This window comes from Pseudorasbora parva, chromosome 8, assembly GCF_024679245.1.
Source record: "Pseudorasbora parva isolate DD20220531a chromosome 8, ASM2467924v1, whole genome shotgun sequence".
Taxonomy (NCBI): Eukaryota; Metazoa; Chordata; class Actinopteri; order Cypriniformes; family Gobionidae; genus Pseudorasbora; species Pseudorasbora parva.
Window position 1 is genome coordinate 275,552 of NC_090179.1, and position 24,253 is coordinate 299,804.

The 24,253-nt window shown below is 38.3% G+C and overlaps 1 protein-coding gene across 2 annotated transcripts in view; it reads right to left on the reverse strand.

Moving 5' to 3' along the window:
• Positions 1-23,850, reverse strand: part of LOC137084941 (P2X purinoceptor 4a-like) — a 33,225-nt gene extending 9,375 nt beyond the window's left edge. Inside the window, exons 1-10 of one of the 2 annotated variants that reach the window (XM_067451506.1) lie at positions 23,680-23,850; positions 23,392-23,536; positions 12,424-12,495; positions 11,959-12,031; positions 11,777-11,873; positions 11,608-11,688; positions 10,987-11,128; positions 10,731-10,861; positions 10,546-10,639; positions 7,943-8,008 (exon numbers count right to left, since the gene is read on the reverse strand). In XM_067451506.1, the coding sequence (XP_067307607.1) occupies positions 7,943-8,008; positions 10,546-10,639; positions 10,731-10,861; positions 10,987-11,128; positions 11,608-11,688; positions 11,777-11,873; positions 11,959-12,031; positions 12,424-12,495; positions 23,392-23,536; positions 23,680-23,816 (1,038 nt within the window). In that variant the 5' untranslated portion in view covers positions 23,817-23,850. The remainder of the gene's footprint in view (positions 1-7,942; positions 8,009-10,545; positions 10,640-10,730; positions 10,862-10,986; positions 11,129-11,607; positions 11,689-11,776; positions 11,874-11,958; positions 12,032-12,423; positions 12,496-23,391; positions 23,537-23,679) is intronic. The other variant, XM_067451507.1, reaches the window with a different exon arrangement.
• Positions 23,851-24,253: the final 403 nt, after the last annotated feature.

Genomic DNA, 24,253 nt, shown 5'->3' on the forward strand with positions numbered 1-24,253 from the left:
ACAACAGCAGAAGACCCCACCGGGTACCACTCATCTCCACTACAAACAGGAAAAAGAGGCGACAATTTGCACAAGCTCACCAAAATTGGACAGTTGAAGACTGGAAAAATGTTGCCTGGTCTGATGAGTCTCAATTTCTGTTGAGACATTCAGATGGTAGAGTCAGAATTTGGCGTAAACAGAATGAGAACATGGATCCATCATGCCTTGTTTCCACTGTGCAGGCTGGTGGTGGTGGTGTAATGGTGTGGGGGATGTTTTCTTGGCACACTTTAGGCCCCTTAGTGCCAATTGGGCATCGTTTAAATGCCACGGCCTACCTGAGCATTGTCTCTGACCATGTCCATCCCTTTATGACCAAAATGTACCCATCCTCTGATGGCTACTTCCAGCAGGATAATGAACCATGTCACAGAGCTCAAAATCATTTCAAATTGGTTTCTTGAACATGACAATGAGTTGAGTGTACTAAAATGGCCCCCACAGTCACCAGATCTCAGCCCAATAGAGCATCTTTGGGATGTGCTGGAACGGGAGCTTCGTGCCCTGGATGTGCATCCCACAAATCTCCATCAACTGCAAGATGCTCTCCTATCAATATGGGCCAACATTTCTAAAGAATGCTTTCAGCACCTTGTTGAATCAATGCCACGTAGAATTGGTATGTATGGTGTTCCTAATAATTCTTTAGGTGATTGTATATTAGCCTATATATTCACTATATTAGCCTATATATTCATTACATTAGCCTATATATTCACTATACTAGCCTATATATTCATTATAATAGCCTATATATTCACTATATTAGCCTATATATTCATTACATTAGCCTATATAGTCATTACATTAGCCTATATATTCACTATATTAGCCTATATATTCATTATATTAGCCTAAATATTCATTATATTAGCCTTTATAATTATTATATTACCCTATATATTCATTATATTAGTCTTTATATTTATTATATTACACTATATATTCTTTATATTAGCCTATATATTCATTATATTAGCCTATAAATTCACTATATTCACCTATATATTCACTATATTAGCCTATTCATTACATTAGCCTATATATTCATTATAGTAGCCTATACATTCACTATATTAGCCAATATATTAATTATATCAGCCAATTAATTAATTAATTATATTAGACTAGATATTCACTATATTAGCCAATTCATTACATTAGGCTATATATTCACTATATTAACCTATATATTCACTATATTAGCCTATATATTCACTATATTAGCCTATTCATTACATTAGCCTATATATTCACTATATTAGCCAATTGATTACATTAGCCTATATATTTATTATATTAGCCTATATATTCACTATATTAACCTATATATTCACTATATTAGCCTATATATTCACTATATTAGCCTATATATTAACTATATTAACCTATATATTCATTATATTAACCTATATATTCACTATATTAGCCTATTCATTACATTAGCCTATATATTCACTATATTATCCTATTCATTACATTAGCCTATATATTCACTATATTAGCCTATATATTCTTTACATTAGCCTATATATTCACTATATTAGCCTATATATTCACTATATTAGCCTATATATTCACTATATTAGCCTATATATTCATTACATTAGCCTTTATATTCACTATATTAGCCTATATATTCACTATATTAACCTATATATTCACTATATTAGCCTATTCATTATATTAGCCTATATATTCACTATATTAACCTATATATTCATTATATCAGCCTATTCACTATATTAGCCTATTCATTACATTAGCCTATATATTCATTATATTAGCCTATTCACTATATTAGCCTATTCATTACATTAGCCTATATATTCACTATATTAACCTATATATTCACTATATTAGCCTATTCATTACATTAGCCTATATATTCACTATATTAACCTATATATTCACTATATTAGCCTATATATTCACTATATTAGCCTATTCATTACATCAGCCTATATAATCACTATATTAACCTATATATTCACTATATTAGCCTATTCATTACATTAGCCTATATATTCACTATATTAACCTATATATTCACTATATTAGCCTATATATTCACTATATTAGCCTATATATACACTATATTAACCTATATAATCACTATATTAACCTATATATTCACTATATTAGCCTATTCATTACATTAGCCTATATATTCACTATATTAACCTATATATTCACTATATTAGCCTATATATTCACTATATTAGCCTATATATTCACTATATTAGCCTATTCATTACATTAGCCTATATATTCACTATATTAGCCTATATATTCACTATATTAGCCTATTCATTACATTAGCCTATATATTCATTATATAAGCCAATTCATTACATTAGCCTATATATTTATTATATTAGCCTATATATTAACTATATTAACCTATATATTCATTATATTAACCTATATATTCACTATATTAGCCTATTCATTACATTAGCCTATATATTCACTATATTATCCTATTCATTACATTAGCCTATATATTCACTATATTAGCCTATATATTCTTTACATTAGCCTATATATTCACTATATTAGCCTATATATTCACTATATTAGCCTATATATTCACTATATTAGCCTATATATTCATTACATTAGCCTTTATATTCACTATATTAGCCTATATATTCACTATATTAACCTATATATTCACTATATTAGCCTATTCATTATATTAGCCTATATATTCACTATATTAACCTATATATTCATTATATCAGCCTATTCACTATATTAGCCTATTCATTACATTAGCCTATATATTCATTATATTAGCCTATTCACTATATTAGCCTATTCATTACATTAGCCTATATATTCACTATATTAACCTATATATTCACTATATTAGCCTATTCATTACATTAGCCTATATATTCACTATATTAACCTATATATTCACTATATTAGCCTATATATTCACTATATTAGCCTATTCATTACATCAGCCTATATAATCACTATATTAACCTATATATTCACTATATTAGCCTATTCATTACATTAGCCTATATATTCACTATATTAACCTATATATTCACTATATTAGCCTATATATTCACTATATTAGCCTATATATACACTATATTAACCTATATAATCACTATATTAACCTATATATTCACTATATTAGCCTATTCATTACATTAGCCTATATATTCACTATATTAACCTATATATTCACTATATTAGCCTATATATTCACTATATTAGCCTATATATTCACTATATTAGCCTATTCATTACATTAGCCTATATATTCACTATATTAGCCTATATATTCACTATATTAGCCTATTCATTACATTAGCCTATATATTCATTATATAAGCCAATTCATTACATTAGCCTATATATTTATTATATTAGCCTATATATTCACTATAGTAACCTATATATTCACTATATTAGCCTATATATTCACTATATTAGCCTATTCATTACATTAGCCTATATATTCACTATATTATCCTATTCATTACATTAGCCTATATATTCACTATATTAACCTATATATTCATTACATTAGCCTTTATATTCACTATATTAGCCTATATATTCACTATATTAGCCTATATATTCACTATATTAACCTATATATTCACTATATTAGCCTATTCATTACATTAGCCTATATATTCACTACATTAGCCTATATATTCACTATATTAGCCTATATATTCACTACATTAGCCTATTCATTACATTAGCCTATATATTCAATATATTCGCCTATTCATTACGGTAGCCTTTATATTCACTATATTAGCCTATATATTCATTACATTAGCCTATATATTCACTATATTAGCCTATATATTCATTACATTAGCCGTTATATTCACTATATTAGCCTATATATTCATTACATTAGCCTATATATTCACTATATTAGCCTATTCATTACATTAGCCTATATATTAATTACATTAGCCTTTATATTCACCATATTAGCCTATATATTCACTATATTAGCCTATATATTAATTACATTAGCCTTTATATTCACCATATTAGCCTATATATTCAGTATATTAGCCTATATATTCACTATATTAGCCTATATATTCATTACATTAGCCTTTATATTCACTACATTAGCCTATACATTCATTACATTAGCCTATATATTCACCATATTAGCCTATATATTCACTATATTAGCCTATATATTCATTACATTAGCCTTTATATTCACTATATTAGCCTATATATTCATTACATTAGCCTTTATATTCACTATATTAGCCTATTCATTACATTAGCCTATATATTCACTATATTAGCCTATATATTCATTACATTAGCCTATATATTCACCATATTAGCCTATATATTCACTATATTAGCCTATATATTCATTACATTAGCCTTTATATTCACTATATTAGCCTATATATTCACTATATTAGCCTATACATTTACAATATTAGCCTATATATTCACTATATTAGCCTATACATTTACAATATTAGCCTATATATTCATTTGTAGCGACAATGGGAGATGGTAGTGAGTTAATAATTAACTATATGACCGAATGACCAGAGCTCAGATAATCACATATCCTGGGATGATGTAATCACCTTACAGAAGTCCCTTGTACTGTAACTATAATACTAATTAACTGATGAGGCGCCACATTATAATCCCCAAAGAAAGGATTTTGTGTGCTAAAGTCCTGGACACCTCAGGCCTTTTTGGGTTGCAGCATACACGTCATCCAAACAACCCCCCTGCTTTCGACCTCTGACCCATACACACACACATACACAAAGAAACTGCTCTGAGAACACACAGATCAGCAATATATGGACTTTTAGATTAAATTACCTCTTCAATGTACCAAATATATGTATTGTGATGATGCAATGTTTTATATGATGTTTTGAAGTAACTTGGATGTTTACTGCATGTAAAATCAACTTCTGTAGGCTAGTAACTGTAAATTCTGTATCTCTGCATTCTCAAATGTCAATACTGTCGTTCATGGTATCATTGGAATCGCAAACGCCCAACGGCAACAATTTTGGTATTTAAATATGCGACAAATGGCATCAATATGAAACTATACACTTTCCGGGAAAAGAAAGAAAGATGGGCTTAATACATCACCCATCTTTGTTTGAGTCACAAGGAAGTGGGGGCTTTCAATGGGAACAGAGGGGGTCTTGTGACCACTCATCTCCTGATTGAATTATCTCAGCCTATCTCATCTATAAAAACCTAGGCCCACAATGACTCTTTGCGAGCACCTTCCGCCAAAGACAGACCCACGCTTCGGCGCTTCCAACTTGAGAGATGGGATGAAGAGATGGCACTTTTTTTCGCCACTCTGAAGAGATGAACGATTGAGCACGAGAGCGGGCAAGGAGAGATGGGCAAACCTGCCCGAGAGACACAACCAGCAATCGTGCCCGGAAAACTCCTCCAAGAACGCCATCCAAGCTTCATTGCCTTGAGGAGAACCATAAGAAAATGCAACAGACCTACACACCTAAAACTTAAATGCAAGTATCCTATTTCGCAATCAAACTGCGCTTAAAGGTTGTCTTGACCATTCCTGTTTACGGGAATAGTATGAATTTAACTGGGGCCTCTGCAAAGAACTGCGTGATAAAAGTTGTCTCTCTCTCTCTCTCTCTCTCTCTCTCTCTCTCTCTCTCTCTCTCTCTCTCTCTCTGTTACTTTTGTGTTATTCGTTAAGTTTAGATTTTTCCTTGTATGTTTTGTTACCCACATATATGCATGTTTTACCCTGTGTGAAATCGTAGTTTTGTATACTCTAGTGTTTATTAAAATCCAATAATTACATTGAAGTGAATGCCTTGCTCAAGGATTTGAAGTCACTGATGACGTAAGATCTTAGCTACAAATTAAGCTTGATTTTTGTGTTACTATTTCAGTAATACAAATTGTACAAACTTATGAAATATTATTTGTCCTGATCAAACAGATTAATATTTGTTCGAGTTTGTAAGATTGATACTCGATGAAGAAATCCCATTTTCCACTCGCGAGACAAGAGGAAAATCTGGATGACTGAAATCGACTTTGATAATAACAGGATTAAAAGTCCCGTTATAAAGTTGTTAATGTACAACCAGCGAGTCACACTTATAGACTCATTAATATGAGTCCCATTTAAATAAATTATTCCCCGAGACTCGTTATCGCTACACATTATACTAGCCTATACATTCACTATATTAGCCTATATATTCACTATATTAGCCTATATATTCACTATATTAGCCTATATATTCACTATATTAGCCTATATATTCATTATATTAGCCTATATATTCACTATATTAGCCTATATATTCACTATATTAGCCTATATATTCATTATATTAGCCTATATATTCATTATATTAGCCTATATATTCATTATATTACACTATATATTCTTTATATTAGCCTATATATTCATTATATTAGCCTATATATTCATTATATTAGCCTATATATTCGCTATATTAGCCTATATTGTCATTATATTACCCAATATTTTCATTATATTAGTCTATATATTCACTATATTTGTCACATGTGTTTCTGTTCCTATGTTTATCATGTATTTCCTGGCTTCTGTTTGATCACATGTTCCTTTATTCTGTTTCCCGCCACTTTCCGGTCCCCTCGTTAGCTTAGTTCTGTCAGCTGTGTCTTGTCATCTTTGTCACCTGTTCCTCTCGTTAGTCCGTCATCAGTGTGTGTATTTAGTTCCCTCGTGTTCATTCCTTCCTTGTCTGGTCTTGAATTAGTTTAAGCCTAGTTCAGACTGCACGATTTTCAAACTCGTCGGGTCACTGCTCTACTCACACTGCATGACTATCTGGGGTATCATTCAGTCACTGACCGATGGATAGACAACAGAGGAGTTCACACTGCATGACTGAACAAGAGGAAGAATCGCCGACAACTCTCTCTCTCCGGTGTGCAAACTACATTTCCCAACTACACGTGCGATGTGACAAGTAAACGATGTAAAGTAAATATGCCCGTGGGTGAGGAACGTGTGGGTGGGGTTCCGGATCCCAAGGCCCCAGCGCCGCCCAGGGCTCTTCACCGGAAGTGAAGCGCATTCCAGGCTGTTAGATATAGCGTAATATTTGAGGTAAAACATTATACAAATACAGCTCGATTTCTCACACAAACTGATCGTTTTGTCTTAAGATATCAATGTGTCGTCAAGAGCCACAGGGCTCTTTGTGCATGTGGTCTAAGCATGTTTTTTTGTTTTGTTTTTTTTGCTCTCATAGAATTGTTACTCATTCACATGCATTATATGACTGGCACACAGCAACAGTTGAGTTAAAAATCTTCATTTGTGTTCTATTGAATAAACAAACACAAGCAGAAAAAAACGGACAAGCGCAAGGTGAGTTTTTCAGTGAGTTTGACAAGGGCCAAATTGTGATGGCTAGACGAGCATCTCCAAAACTGCAGCTCTTGTGGGGTGTTCTGGGATTGCATAGCCGCTGACCAGTCAGGGAGCCCATGCTGACCTCAGTCCACCCTGTGGCTCTTCCAGCAGGATAATGCTCCTGACACAAAGCACAAATGCTTCAGGAATGATTTGAGGAGCACAACAACCAGTTTTAGGCGTTGACTCGGCCTCCAAATTCCCCAGATCGTCCGATCCATGGAGGATCCACCTCACAACTTACAGGACTTAAAGGATCTACTGCTAACATCTTGCTGCCAGATACCGCAGCACACCTTCAGGGGTATAGTGGAGTCCATCAGAGATGGGTCAGGGGGACCAACAATATATTACGAAGGTGGTCATAATGTTATGTCTGATCGTTATATATTGCTCACTATATTTAATTATTTAATTTCAATCCATGAAATATGTACTTACCACTCTTAGAAATGACAAGAGTGCACCCACGTGGATTAGCGTTGTTACAAAGTTGAATTTTTTTGCCTATACAAAAAAGACAAAAATCGTAAAATACACCTTCATATGTGTAACAGATATCCACTGGAGGCAAGTGTAGATGAAGCCAAGTGCAGTGATATTCAACCAAGGTAATATAGTAGACTAGACTAGAACAGACTCTGATAAAAACCATAAACAAACTCGACAACACATAAACCTTTGACAACCACAGAACAGTGGTCTGTTGCACAAAGCTGGTTTCAGTTGTTACCCAGGTAAGTTCGAGATTGCTTTGAGCAAACTCTGGTTTTTCAGGCTCAAGAAGGTGGATTGGTTTGTATCTGCGTTCATCACCATGGTAACTTACACTACTTACTACTTACACTAATTTACACGGCTAACCTGCTCTGAGCCGGTTTATTCTGGGTTAGAGATCGCAAACCCAAACTGGACCAATCAGCTGCAAGTAAAGATACAATAAAGCCACACCCCCTGTATCTCTCGTTCCAAATTAAAGCAGTTTATAATGAAAAAAAACCTTTACAAATAAAATTGTGCATCTTTTGGTGCTAATTATTTATTATATTTATATAATAGCCTATGAATTATAATCACTTTGAATTCATGTTCAAATAAATATTAGCCTATATTAATTGACTAGTAGCCAAATAGTAATATAAATATAATACATGCTTTCATAATTCTTTTAAACAATGTGTACTCTTCACTCTTTGTTCACTCTTTGTGAACCTATAATTATTAGGCATATTTCTTTGATTCACATCATGCATTGGCATAGCCAGATCATCTTTCAGCTGCCTTCTCTCAATCTTCAGAAGAGAAGTGAATCCAACGGACGCTGTGATTCGCTGTTTGCCACACGTGTCACACTTTCAGGTACACGCGCTTCAGAATTGATCTAACTCTGGATTAAACCTCTGGATTAAGCCTGAGTTGACAGAGAAAGTTTATACCGAGCTTTGAGAATCAGTTGAACTTGATCTAAACCAGGTTGGATTTATCTGAATTTGTCAACTCTAAACCTACTCTGAAACTCTGAGTTTGTTCAGCTAGCTTTATGCAACAGGCCTCAGAACTCAACCACATGGTCAAGACAATGGACCAATGAGAACTACTGCCACATGACTAGACCAACCAATGAGAACTACTGCCACATGACTAGACCACCAATGAGAACTACTGCCACATGACTAGACCACCAATGAGAACTACTGCCACATGACTAGATCACCAATGAGAACTACTGCCACATGACTAGACCACCAATGAGAACTACTGCCACATGACTAGATCAACCAATGAGAACTACTGCCACATGACTAGATCACCAATGAGAACTACTGCCACATGACTAGATCACCAATGAGAACTACTGCCACATGACTAGACCAACCAATGAGAACTACTGCCACATGACTAGATCACCAATGAGAACTACTGCCACATGACTAGATCAACCAATGAGAACTACTGCCACATGACTAGACCAACCAATGAGAACTACTGCCACATGACTAGACCAACTAATGAGAACTACTGCCACATGACTAGACCAACCAATGAGAACTACTGCCACATGACTAGACCAACCAATGAGAACTACTGCCACATGACTAGACCACCAATGAGAACTACTGCCACATGACTAGACCACCAATGAGAACTACTGCCACATGACTAGATCACCAATGAGAACTACTGCCACATGACTAGACCACCAATGAGAACTACTGCCACATGACTAGACCACCAATGAGAACTACTGCCACATGACTAGACCACCAATGAGAACTACTGCCACATGACTAGATCACCAATGAGAACTACTGCCACATGACTAGACCACCAATGAGAACTACTGCCACATGACTAGACCACCAATGAGAACTACTGCCACATGACTAGACCACCAATGAGAACTACTGTCACATGACTAGACCACCAATGAGAACTACTGTCACATGACTAGACCACCAATGAGAACTACTGTCACATGACTAGACCACCAATGAGAACTACTGCCACATGACTAGACCACCAATGAGAACTACTGCCACATGACTAGACCACCAATGAGAACTACTGCCACATGACTAGACCACCAATGAGAACTACTGCCACATGACTAGATAACCAATGAGAACTACTGTCACATGACTAGATCACCAATGAGAACTACTGCCACATGACTAGACCACCAATGAGAACTACTGCCACATGACTAGACCACCAATGAGAACTACTGCCACATGACTAGACCACCAATGAGAACTACTGCCACATGACTAGACCACCAATGAGAACTACTGCCACATGACTAGACCACCAATGAGAACTACTGCCACATGACTAGACCACCAATGAGAACTACTGCCACATGACTAGACCACCAATGAGAACTACTGCCACATGACTAGACCACCAATGAGAACTACTGCCACATGACTAGATCACCAATGAGAACTTGACCTGTAGACAAGGGACTCAATCAGAACAAAACACATGGAAGTATATGAACAAGTTTCACATCATTAACTAAGGTCCTTACTTGGAAAACTCACCTCACCATAAACCAGAACATCAAACCGAATGCCATATCCCTTGATCAGGGTCCTGGTGTCTTTGCCATCACTGTTCTTGTAGTATTTAGCAAATCTGTAAAGATTTCACAAAACCACTAATTTATTCATCTGATCGTTTCTTCTGAGCAATCATCTGTTCTAGTTACAGTACAAACACCTGTTACCGTAAGTTGTGCACTGGGGTTTCACTACTTTCTGGGTCCTTCTTGTTTAGTCTACGGAAAGAGTACTGGGGAGCACACAAGCCCTTATCCAGGTCACAATCCCACTGGATATGCACTGCCATTACTCCACCCTGAGCACAGAAAACACGCAACAAAGTTAGTCTGTCCTTCAGGCAACAAAACACATATTCATCAACACACAGTAAAGCTTATTCATGATCATTTAATATCAAATAAACAAAAAAACGTTTCTGACATGGACTGCCATGGTCTGAAAATCCTCCTGGGTCTCGTCACAAATATCTTTGATTCTGAAAATTGGGCAGTTAGGGTCCATTTTTCTGTGGAACACACAGTTCGCCAAGTAGGAGCTGCTCATGTTTGGTAGGATATTCCTTCTGCAAGATATTAAGAAATAAGCACCCCTGTGTTAAACCACTTTATTAAGTAACATTAATATGTTAAATTTGCAAAACATTTGTTACACATGGTTTGTGTCACGGTGATGGCAGGCAGGAAGACGAAGACAGGCAGATACAATACCAAAGCAAGTTTAAGAACAAAGATTCTCAGGAGAGTAACACAGGCAGACAGCAAAACACAACAGAGATCAGACAAAAACTAAGGGAACCAGCAGAACTACTATAGGGAACACAAACAAGGATGATGAAACACAGCTGAACAGATAAACTTATGACGACAGTGATCCTGGAGGCAGACGAGTGACAGGAAACGGGAACAAAGGAACTTGTGACACGGAAACAGGATTACAACACAAACAGGCCAGCATGTGACAATTTGTAGTTAAAATACAGAAGAAGTGATGCTGAAATATGTGCTAGATAAAGACGATTAAGACGACCACTTAGGAACATACTTGTTGAAGTTAAATTTGGTGAATCGAATATTATTCTTTATGAATATTGTGAAGTTTTCAGCATCTGCCAGAAGTGCTGGACTGAGATAAAGGCAAAAACAGCAATTAAATAATTATTTTACTGCTAAAACTGTGCTGTATTTTTTGTTTGAGATGGCAGGAGTTTTACTTTGGAGGTTCAGCTTTCTTCTCCACAGGACACCAGCCCAACACCTCGCATGTCTTCACTGAGTCTGAGTAATGGACACATCTACCTGTCTGAACACCTGAAACAGATGCAAATCTCAATAGTCATAGATTTCAATTCACAAAAAGTTATGTTTTGTATTCAGTGTGCAGATTGAGCCATACCATTCCCTTTAGCATATGTAAGACCTTTGGTGCAGTTCATGTCAGAGGTGCAAATGGATTTCAGGGTTGGATACTGGATGGGATTAAAATAAATATCAAGTAATATGATAAAAAAAATATATATATATAAATGTAATACTAACCCAAAGACATGTAAATCAAAAATCCAAATAAATTTTAGTTTTAGAATAAATTTACAACCAAATAATGTATGGCCATTCAATAGGTTTTGGGAAATAAAGCTTAGTATTAAACACTGAATTGATCTTGTGGCGATGGCAAATAAAACAAAATCCAGCATCTCTTAAGTTCTGAAAAATGCATGTACTGCAGGTTTATTTCACTTGTTCTAGTCATTTATAACATTATAGTTTTGAGACAATAAGCTGTCATTTTAGTTGTGTTGTTGTGCCTGTTTCTAAATTAAAGGTCAGAGGAAAGGGCACATTTGCCTTTACGCCTCACCTCTGCACATTTTGACTGCGTTTGGTTTGGTGTGATGATCATGTTGGTCATCAGAAAGAAAGAACCGTCCTCCTGCAACATGCAAAAACATGTGATCATGATCAGAAATATTTCTTCTTGAGTATGTGGTGTCTAAGGCCTAGTCCACACATACATGGGGTGCTAAATTTCTGTTGTTAGATCGCAACAAAACAAGGGAGACGCCACACCTAACCACTGCATAAACAATATGATTTATTTAAGTTAAGACATAAACATGTGTTTATGAATAAAAATATAAAGTGATCAGTGTAAATGTTAGTCACCGTGTGAGTGCAAGTAGCAAGTACAGGTGACATCAGTCCAACCAGGCTAAAATTCCACCCTGGCAAAGCCAGCCCATCCAGCCCATGAGTTCCCCAAATAAAATAAAACTAGGACAGGGATAAATAAGGAAGGATATTATCGAATTTACTGCAAATGCACATAACAAACTTAATATTGCACTTTTTTCACAAAGAAATGCACTTGACAGTAAAGCACAGATTTTGAGCTAGGATGCAGTAAATGTACTGCTATTAAATTCTGTCATCATTTACTCAACCTCGTGTTGTTCCAAACCTGTATGACTTTCTCTCTTCTGTGAAACACAAAAGAAGATGTTTTGAAGAATGTTGGCATCCAAGCCACTTTGGTTAGGCTACCATTGAATATTTTATGAACAAAAAAACAGACTCAAATTATTTTCTTTTATGTTACACAGAAATGAAAGCTTTAGCATAAGTTCTGTCAGGAAGACTTAATTGTTACGTCACTTCAACTTCTATCTATCCAATCACATTCTAATACTTGGGTATAAAAGATCGGTACTTACTCATGTTTGAGTTCGCAGATGCTGACGCCCCAATTCACCGCCATCCTCCCCACCACCTCCAAGTCAAATCCTTCCCTACTCCACCCCACCACCACCACCAGGATGGTCCCTTCCATACCTCACGAGGGGGTCGGCTGCGCCTCTGCCTTCGTCTTCAGGCAGGATATGCAGAGTCCATACCCTCTGATTGCGAGCTACGGACGGGGCCTATGCCAAAGTACTTTATTGCTTGCTGGATTGTTAATAAATGGATTATTGTCACAGTATTTATTCTCCCGAGTCTTTCTGGCAGAAATAAATTAATTCAGGTTTGGAGTGACATTAGGGTGAGTAAAAAAAGCAAATTTTTGGGTTGAACTACCGCTTTAAAAACAATCATATTTTTCAAAAGTTAACACCTAATTTATGTAAGCCACTGATATCGATCTTTCATGATATTCTCATTGAAATAATATTTAGTTAAATTTCATTAGATCTTCATTTGTCTGAGTCTGAATTTGTCAACTTAAGCTGGCTGCACACTGTGTGATTTTGGCCACGATTTGGCCGTCTGGGACAAATTTAGCAAATCCTAAAAGATTCCTCAGATCCTAGGCTAAAATCTGTCGTCTTTGGTCGTTAGTTTGACATGTTCACCGGCAGCCGATTAATGAGCGCTGCGATCAAATTTTACCTCAGACGAAATTCTGGCAGTGTCAAAAGATTTGGCACACAATCCTGCAGTGTGACTTCTATGATGACAGTCAAATATCTCCGTTTTTCAAGACAAACTATGACCAAAACGAGAGCTAGAGATTTCTTTGTAGCCAGCATTTCAGTCCCGCGTGTAATGCAACTCACTGTCACCGAACGCGTCATTCATTGATGATATAAAACTCCGGACGAGTTTTCTTGCGCGCATCTGTTTTTAGCGCCCCTTCACTATCGTGCAGTCTGACATTAATGACAACTGAGATCAGTGTGACATGGCTTACATCAGGGATCATGTTCGTACAGTCTGACAAGGGACATTTGCAAAGGATTTTTTGATCATGGTCCTTATTTGCTATTTCCAGGCTTTATCCTTCCTCTGTTCTTGAATGTTATTATGTATAAACTCTGAAGTCCTCCTAGTACCTGGTTCAGCATTCTCTGGGAAACCGCAGTTACTGGGCTCATTCCCATAGGCATTCAACTAACTGTATCTCCAGTAAGGCAATGCAAATGTGGTGAAATAACTTGGCTCATCCGATTGGACATTCCAAAAAACATTTGTACATCACAGTATATGAATATTGAACCTATGCTTTTGACAACTCAGGTAAAATGTGATAGGCCGGATCAACACATTGCCACTCAAAATGGTGTCTGGAGAACCACTTCTCATTTAATGTCAACAAGAACAAGGAGCTTGTGTTGTATTTCAGGAGACAGAGCAGAGCAGAGCAGAAACCCCATCACCATTGAGAGGACACCTGTGGAGTGGGGAAACAGCTTTAACCACTTCAGCTCTGCAGCACATTTTGCATTTTTTTGAGAATTAGGAATATCTGAATTTAAAAGAGCGCCCTACCCACATACATTGGAGTAAATTGATAAAAATGGTCTCATTTTACAGAATAAACTCTAAATTTTAACACAGTGGTGGAATATTGCATATATTATATTGTATCTATTCACAATCTTATGATAAACATAGATAAAAAATAAATATTTTGATTTATTTTTAATTTATTTATTTAAAAATCTTTATTTTTTTTTAAATCATTTTGGGATCCAAGCTTTTTGGAAGTTTCTGTTGATTCTATAATTTGGCACTAAACAGGGGAAAAAAGAATTTTCTTGATATATCCTTGCAAATAAAAGTTATTGAGATTTATCTGACCAAAGTGTCTAACAACTCCTACTCATCTCCATTGACATCAACTGGCCACTAGGAAATCGAAAAGAAGGCTCTGCCTCTTCAAATTTGTAAAGGGAGATCTTGGGCTCTGATTGGTCTAGAATCATGATCCACATGTCTATAAAGAGCTGAGATTCTCAGCTTTTCTGTAGCATGATGCAATATGTGATGACATCATCAAAAATCGTGGCTAACACCGACAATCAAAACTTCTTATTAGCAATAATAAGAGTATTTGTCTGCATCACATGTTTTGATCTGGACATCGGTGACATTTTACAGTGTCATTTGGCCATACTTGCTCACAGACATGTAAAAATAGTCTCATTTTGAAGCAAACAACCTAAGGAACAAGATGATATAGGGTTGAGGCTAGTAGCTTTACAACGAGTTTGTGATCCGAACAGGAATATGACTCATGTGTTTGCTTGTTCAAAGGAGTCATTTCCATCTTTGTGATTCTTTTGATAATAAATTTACTGTAAAATATTGGATTGGTGAAATTAACTGCTCAGAGATATTCCTGAGGCCGATAGCTTTCATTTGATATATGACTTGTGTATTTTAGGTGTGTTTGTGTGATAAAAATATGAAATTTTATATTATTTGCATGATTTTCTCAAGGGGTGGTCATTGCGCGGGGGGTCGAATTCAGACCGTATTATTTTCTTCTATGTAATATAAATACAGAAGTTATTGGGTTATTAAGAAAGCTGAGGTTCTAATCTTTCAAATGATACCATATATGTCTAGTTTTGTGGTGCAGTTTAGCACGTTGATCCGCATTAACTCCATGCGATTGGCTACTTTAAATCGCTTCAGTTAGGCTTTAAATCCAAAAGAGCGCACATTTAGAGAAAACTTGATAAATTCTCATTTGTTCACGTCTCATTGCTTTACAGAGAATGATCATTTCTATCATTTTGTTTACTAAATTATATGCTCTCAAGAGTTTTGAGCGCTCTATCCACGGTCATCACAATACAGCGCTCCCAGAGTCGGCCCCAGCGCTCCCAGAGTCCGCCCAAGCGATTCCAGAGTCGGCTCCAACCCTCCACGAGCCCACAACGCCAGTTAAGCGGTCAAGGAGGTGGAGGAGGGCCCGCAGAACCACGCCGCCCAGCCCGATGATCGCCACAACCGCAGAAGAGCCAGAAGAGGGCTGGCTTATAGATTTCTGGGCTGAAACCGCTCCGCTCCCTCCAGAGTCCGCTCCGCTGCTCCCAGATCCGCACCAAGACTTCCCAGAGCCCGCTTCGCAGCCTCAAGAGCCCGCTCCGCCGTTTCAAGAGCCCGCTCCGACGCCTCCAGAGCCCGCTCCGCTGTCTCCAGAGCCCGCTCCAGGCATTCCTGAGCCGCCTCCCGGGCTACCCAGAGCCGCCCCCCGGCTACCCAGAGCTGCCTCCGTCCAGGATCCCAGGCCGGGCCCTGGCACTCATCTGCCTGGGAATCCTGATGTTGCCATGGCCATCCAAGGCTCAGGTCTCGCCATGGTCACCCCAGGCTCCTGTCCCGCCATGGTCACCCCAGGCTCCTGTCCCACCATGGTCACCCCAGGCTCCTGTTCCGCCTTGGTCACCCAGGCTCCTGTCCCGCCATGGCCTGGGTATCACCCTGAAGGTCCCCAGCCAGCCAAGCCTTTATTTATGTCAGCTGTGTCTAGTCATCTGTTTCACCTGTTCCTCTCGTTTGTCTAGTCATCAGTGTGTGTATTTAGTTCCCTCGTGTTCAGTCCTTCCTTGTCCGGTCTCCGTTATACAAACTTTGTTGTTGTTCATGTTTCGAGAGTGTTCTATGTTCCTGGTGAAGTCAAGTATATCGTTAATAAAGAGTCTTTGAGTTTGGAAGTCTTGGTATCTCCTTCCTTGGGACAACAACCCGTAACATCTACACTGTACATCAATAATATCATTATTTATTATGTATTTAGTTTTTTATTTATTATTTATTTATATTATTATTTATTTAGTAAACCACTAAAAACGCAAACGGGCAAAAAAAAGTTCCACTGTTCATCTCTCTCTCTCTCTCTCTCTCTCTCTCTCTCTCTCTCTCTCTCTCTCTCACACACACACACACACACGCGTCGTGCATCTCACCGACACAAACACCTCAGCGACAGTGGGCTGGTCAGGAGAGGAGGGAGAGAGCAAAGTTCAGTATTTGTAGATCTCCAGTAAGGGCTGTCTAGTCTATTTTATTTATTTCAAACATAGGATGACATTATTTCTCTTTTGATACAGGAGATACTGAGTTATTAATAAATCATCAAAGACAATTATGATAGCGATCGTGTACAAGCCCGATGTTTTAGTGATTATAGTTTGGTGCAGTTAGCGTTAGCTTGTCGTAAGTCACCCACCGCAACTAACAAGGTAAAAAGCCTGTGTGTGAATGAAGTTAATGTAGATTTACCTCTGTGTTGGGCTCAATGTTATCTGGAAGAACTTCGAAGAAGCACGATCATTTAATAATTAAATCCCGTGTGGTGAACATTAACCTATGATATTGATAAGCAGTCCACGTACGTCGCTGTTTTATGTCGGATGGGATCGCCAAAACATCTCCAAACCGCTGAGGTTGAGCGAACTAACTTGTCAACGATATCTGTGTCCTCCGAGCTGGTCGTGAGCTCTGAGTTTTCTTCACTATCGCTCATTTTTATTGCTCCACTTCACTCCGATCCTCTAAGTCTGTCAGTCAGTGACTGCAAACAGCAGCGCATGCAGCACCCAGAAGCCCGGTCTGCAATCGTATGCGCAGCATTATGCATAACGCGTAAGCATTATATAGAGAATTTATCGAACTGTTATCGTTTTATCGAGGAAAATTATATTGTGATAATTATCATTATCGTTTTATCGCCCAGCCCTAGTTTCTTCTGTTTTCTTCTTCTGTTTCTTGCAGGTGGTAGGTGATGGAAAAGAGCATTTTTGCATTCTCGAGGAGAGCCATTTCCCGATTCTATGAATCTTATTACAGACACAAATTTTAATTGGTTTTAACCTTTTGATATGGCTTGTGTTGTACCAATAAAATTGTGATTATTGACAAACTACATTTGTTGATTATAATCCCATTATTTTTGGAAGGCTCCTCCTGCCTTAAATAAGGAGGTGGCCTAGTAAGTTTTATGTTTACTACACTAAAAATACTTTATCTGCACTCGACAGCACAGTGCCCCCCAGGAAACCCCTTTCTTACAGATGCAGTACCACACTACAGTGTCAAAAGAATTGTCTCCTTTCTCTCAGCCTTGGAGTATTCGTACTGCACACAATTCATGGATTAGAGTCTTCTATGTTGCCAAAATTACATGTGTGCTAGCAAGCATTCTTAGTTTGATATTTATCAAATCCCTTATACGTCCCTTGATTTCTCATAAAGACACATATCTTTCTCAACGATTTCATTTAATTTAAGGTTGCCATGTTGATCAAAATATCTCACTTTTTATTGAAAATAAATGCCTTTCCGATCTGGTATGTGATGGAAAAAGGGAATAGAGCGAGTGTGGCAAAAGGCAGGATCGAACCTCTGATCGATCTGCATCAAATCTTGATGCCATGCGTCTTACCACTACACTACAGCCACCATAAAGAATTTGGTGAACACAGCATATTTGGGTTTAATGTAAATAATATGGCATCTATCGTTAGGCTGCTCCAGTAAAAAAAAAAAAAAAACGAGAGGCCGTATTTATTTCCTTCCGATGCCCACGTAGAGAGCGCTTGTACTTTTTATAAATAACATGCATACGTTATCCATATTCAACTGGACTTTTAATATTTAAATGACATCTATGTAGGTTATTGTAGATTATTGTCAGTGAAGTTATGTTTGCAATACGTATAGTAATTATGTAGAAAACTAGCAAGTGATAGCTTAGTGACAATATTAATAATATTTATAAAATAAATATTAGTTGATAAGATTGATACTAAGTAATTTTATTTTGTTTGACAACTTATTGGCTGAGATAAGAAGACTAACCTCTATTCTGGGCTTTCTTTCGATTTTCTTCCTTTCTTTTTTTCCGTCCCTGTGCATCCGTGGGTTAGACGCCTCATTTTTGATGAACGCGCAAGATGAGCACTTGCCTGACCTAACGCCTGAACCAATAATCAATAATCACCATCAATTCAATCTAATAATCAATCTAACAATCTAGTGTGGCTGAGGGGGCGCCCTATGATGATCATGTTTAATGAACATTATGTTGTATTTCGCTTGTTCCGATTCTATGCTTAATGGGAAGTAATGGGCGGCACTAGAGCGCGCTCGCGCCCCTAAGGCCGGAGACACACTGCAAGCGTGGCGTTTCTGCTGCGTGTCAGCCGCGGGGCGGCTGCCTGGCGTTTTCTCTGTCTTTGCACACCAGAAGCGTGTCTGTCGCGGCGCTGCTGCTGCTGGAAATCCCTATACTTCATGTTAAATATAAATATATTGCCTATTGATACAGCAAAGACAACGTCGGCAGAAGCCTATTGACCATGGTATTGACGGCAAAATAGGCTACAGAATATTTCGTTCTATATTGACAGGTTTAATATTTCAAAAAAGATAATTATGTTGTTTTTTTATTATTACAAGTAGGCCTATATCTGCATTTATGTTAACCTAAAGACTTTCAAACATGAAAATGTCATTTATTAATATGTATTCGTGTCAAAATGGCATATAAACATCTTTTCCTATGCTTTTTTGCCTAGAAACGCTTCCAACACACTGGAACACAAAACACAAAACACAAAAATTGGCGTCTCTTCTATTTGAAGCATGCACGCGTTTTCCGCACGGCTCGGACCGCGCGTGAGCCGCGCGGCTGACGCAGGCAGTATGCAAGCGCTAACCGGTTAACATGGGAGCCGAAATAAAAACGGACACGCCACGCAGCCGAGACGCTCACGACACGCTTGCAGTGTGTCCCCGGCCTAACACAATTGTCGCCCTAGGCAACCGCCTAGCTCGCCTATAGCAAACGCCGGCCCTGCTCACATAGTTGTTTTTTTTACAATAAAATTATATTATGATCCGACAAACCAGTCATAAGATTAAGCGTCTTTGTAACTCTTTCAGGTCTGTTTGTGAAAACTAAATCTATTTTGGTTTCTGATCAAAGAGTTATCAGATTGTTGCTGTTTTAGCAGAGAGTGAAAGAGAGAGAACGAGAGAAGAGGCTTCTTTGAGTGCTGGGTGAGTGGAATTCAGGCCAGACAACTCATGTTATCCTGAGACCCCAGCCTGGATATGTGCCCAAGGTTCCCGGCACTCCCTTCCGGGACCAGGTGGTGAGCCTGCAAGCGCTGCCCTCGGAGGAGGCAGACCCAGCCCTGGCTTTTCTCTGTCCTGTCCTTGCCCTATGGACTTACGTGGACAGAATGCAAAGCTTTAGGACCTCAGAGCAGCTCTTCGTCTGTTACGGAGGCCAGCAGAAGGGAAAGGCTGTCTCCAAGCAGAGAATGGATATTGGATGCCATCGTCTTGGCGTATGAATCCCAAGAAATTCCCTGCCCACTTGGGTTTAGAGCCCACTCCACCAGGGTTGTAGCCTCTTCCTGGGAGCTGGCTTGTGGCGCCTCGCTGACAGATATTTGTAGAGCTGCGGGCTGGGCAACACCCAACACGTTTGCTAGATTCTATAGCTTACTTCCCATAGTCAGTAACACCGAAGTGCCCATTCTAAGGGTTGGCTTGCTGCGCCACTCCCTTCCTCATGGAACGGATACATGTGCTTATATGCTCCAGTTGAGTTCCCCAGAATGGCGAACCCTGTCGAGTCCTCCGCGTCTCACGGCAGTTAGACGGAGCGGAGCGTCTGACGCCAGGTCTAACACTTGTATGCATTGGTGGAACTTGTATTAGGCTGGGTTCCATATGTAGTGACCCCCATGGCGGTCCCATATGTGTAATCTTCCACGGTACTACTCCCTATGGCGAGCCCGTATCTTTCCCTCGGCAGATGCGCTATGCCATCTCAGTCTGGTGTTGCTCCCCTGCCTACAATGGCCAGGGCCACCCCTGGGACTTCTGTATGTTGTACTGCCCACGGCCAGTCCATATGTGTATTCTTCAGATGGTAACTCCCTCTGGGCATGATGTGGCTTCCGCAGCGGCCCCCGGGCACGCTTTCCCAGCGTTATCCAATAGTTTGCTGAGTGGGTCTTGCGGAACAGCAGTGTGACTCTACCTGTGTGAATTTCCCCGCCCGAAACAGATGGGGAAGTAGAGGCTCTTGCGGGGCGCTGGAGGTGGTAGTAACTGTGGCGTTTTCCAAAGGGATCCCAATTCGTCGGTACGTCCTACGTACATCGAACGTGACCGACTGAAAGGGAACGTCTCGGTTACGTATGGTAACCCTTGTTTCCTGAAGGAGGGAACGGAGACATACGTCCCGTCGCAACAGTTGCTGTACCATCACTGCAGGCCGAGTCTCTAGTTCGGCTCCTCAGTGAAAAACAATAGTGCGTGAGCTCCCAGAAGTGATTCCAATTCATCGGTGACGTTCGACATACGTCTCCGTTCTCTCCTTCAGGGAACAAGGGTTACCATACATAACTGAGACATTTTCATGCTTTTTGCTTAACAACGGTAAAAGCGTAAATAGAATTAAATGACCAGAAAAATGGAGTGCAGCTGGAAGAAAACAAAACTGGAAGTTTTTCACATTTCTTTATGAGCAAGATTGATAATATTAGGAAGAAAATTATAACCATGCAGCCGTCTACTACAGTATTACGTCAGACAGAGCATTGTATTTAGACTGGGTAAACCCAGCCTGATCTGCCGGCAATTTGATTTTGCCTGGCAACACAAGACACACACACACACAATGGGAGATGAAGAATAGGCCAAACTTGTTAAATCATCAAAATCAACAACATGTGTGTTCCACCTTATATCGACTAGGCTACTAAAAGAGATGCTTCCAGAGGTCATAGTTCATCTGCTTAATATCAATAATTCATTTGACATTAGGATATGTACTGAAATATTTTACATTGGCTATTATTAAACCACTTACCAGTAGGTAGTTATGCACCTAAACTCTGGAACAGTCTTCCTAGCATTGTTCGGGAAGCAGACACACACATTGTCAAACATTATCAATTACTATTATTCCAATCAGTTAAATTATTGTTAGGCTGCATTAACTAGGTCATCCGGAACCATCACATTTTGTTGCATTATTTTCCTGTTTAACACTGTGAAGCTGCTTTGAAACAATCAGACTTGTAAAAAACGCTTTATAAATAAAGGTGACTTGACTCGAGTTGGTGCAACAAGCCTCTCTTTTTGTCACGTCACAGACTAGGGAAAATGGTGCGAGGACTCATGTGCAGGAGAAAGATGATTTATTTACAAAAACAAAACATAAAACTCAAAACAACAACCCACGAGGGGGAAAAACACATAATAGAATAATATAAATACAAACTTAAACAAACCAACAGAATCACGGGGAGGACGGAAGACGCAGACATTACACAAGGATCCAACACAGACTGACAAACACAAGGAGCTTATAAGGGGAAGAAATTAAGAGGGAACAGGTGGGAGAAATCAACACTAATCAGATAACAAGGGGGAGGGATCAGACAATGACAGGAGCACATGCAAGACATGACAAAACCCACATGTGGACACAAGACAGGACAAGCATGTGACACTTTTTTGCTAGCACATATATCTTCCTGGGGCATCCCACAAATGCATGGTTAGGCATAGGCACTGGAAAAAACTCATTCTCAGCTAAACAAAATTGCTGCTACCATCATGATTTGCTTTCATTCTTTCTTTATAAATAGTGAATAAATAAATAAATAACTCAGATAAATGCCATATGTCCATGTTGCTACTACATTTACCGAACAGCCTTCAACTCTCAATGTGCCAATCACAAACGAGTCAGATAACAATCACATTGTTACTAAGAACACAACTCAACAAAATCTCAAACCCACTAAGATGTGGAAATGACAATGAGGTTTGTGCAGAGGTTGTTCTCATCCTAAAATATGGCACAGAGATTGCTGCTTTCATGCTTGTAAATAAACACAAATCCTGCATCCTGCCAGTGCATTATAGCATAAATTATTAGTAACTCTTAATAGAGCAAACATAAAATCCTTCAGCCAGTGACTTCTTTGTGACCCATGAGGTGATATGTTAGCACGGTCGGAGAATGGAGGAAATGGCTCAAGGGCTCCACCTCATCATATCAACAGACTACCTGAGGTGGAATGATGTAGTCAGCTACATCCCAGATCTGTTCCCCAAGCTCGGTGGTGTTTGTCAGAGCGATGCCTTTCACTTTGGTGGTGACAGAGCTGAGGACGGTGTCAGTGTCCTGGTGTCCTCGCCTCAGAATCACATACCTGTCCATGTCAACATAAGTAAACATTACCATTTTAGGCTGAGATTCTTTGAAATGATAATGCAAATCATTTAAGTTAGATAAAGACTACACTGTAAATGCTTGACTCGTTGATTTTCTATGGTTGAGACTTAAGCAACTTACCAAAGAATATACAGAATCACTATGATCTGATATAAGCGATGCATCACTCCGATGTGCCGTGATTTTACCACTAGTATTCGTGGTGTAGAGTATTCAAAAAACCAGCTATTTATTTTGTTCTTAATCATTGTCGTCATGGCTGCTTCATTTAGTTAAGATTCCAATGCGCTCTTTCCCTTTTCTTCTCTTTCTGTTAAAGAAGAGAAAGTGAAAGAGCTCAGATATTTTGAGGCGTGTACAAAAAAGATCACAGAGACAAAGAGATGATAGACCAGGATGTGTTATACATGTGTTTAGTGTTTGAAGTGATGTCTGAACATTTTCAGGCTGTGTTATGGGGATACAGTATGGACAGTGTTGGGTAAGCGTGAGTAATAGCGTTATGTAATTTCATAACAAAATAAATGTAACTGAGAAAAAAATGTGTAATTAAATTACAGTTAACGATTTCCGAAGGGGTTACATCTAAATATTTTCTGTAAAAACCTAGGATATGTTGCATAATATTACTTCTTCATCTTCTTTCTTCTTTATTATGTTGCATAATTTTACTTCTTCGTCTTCTTTCTTTTTT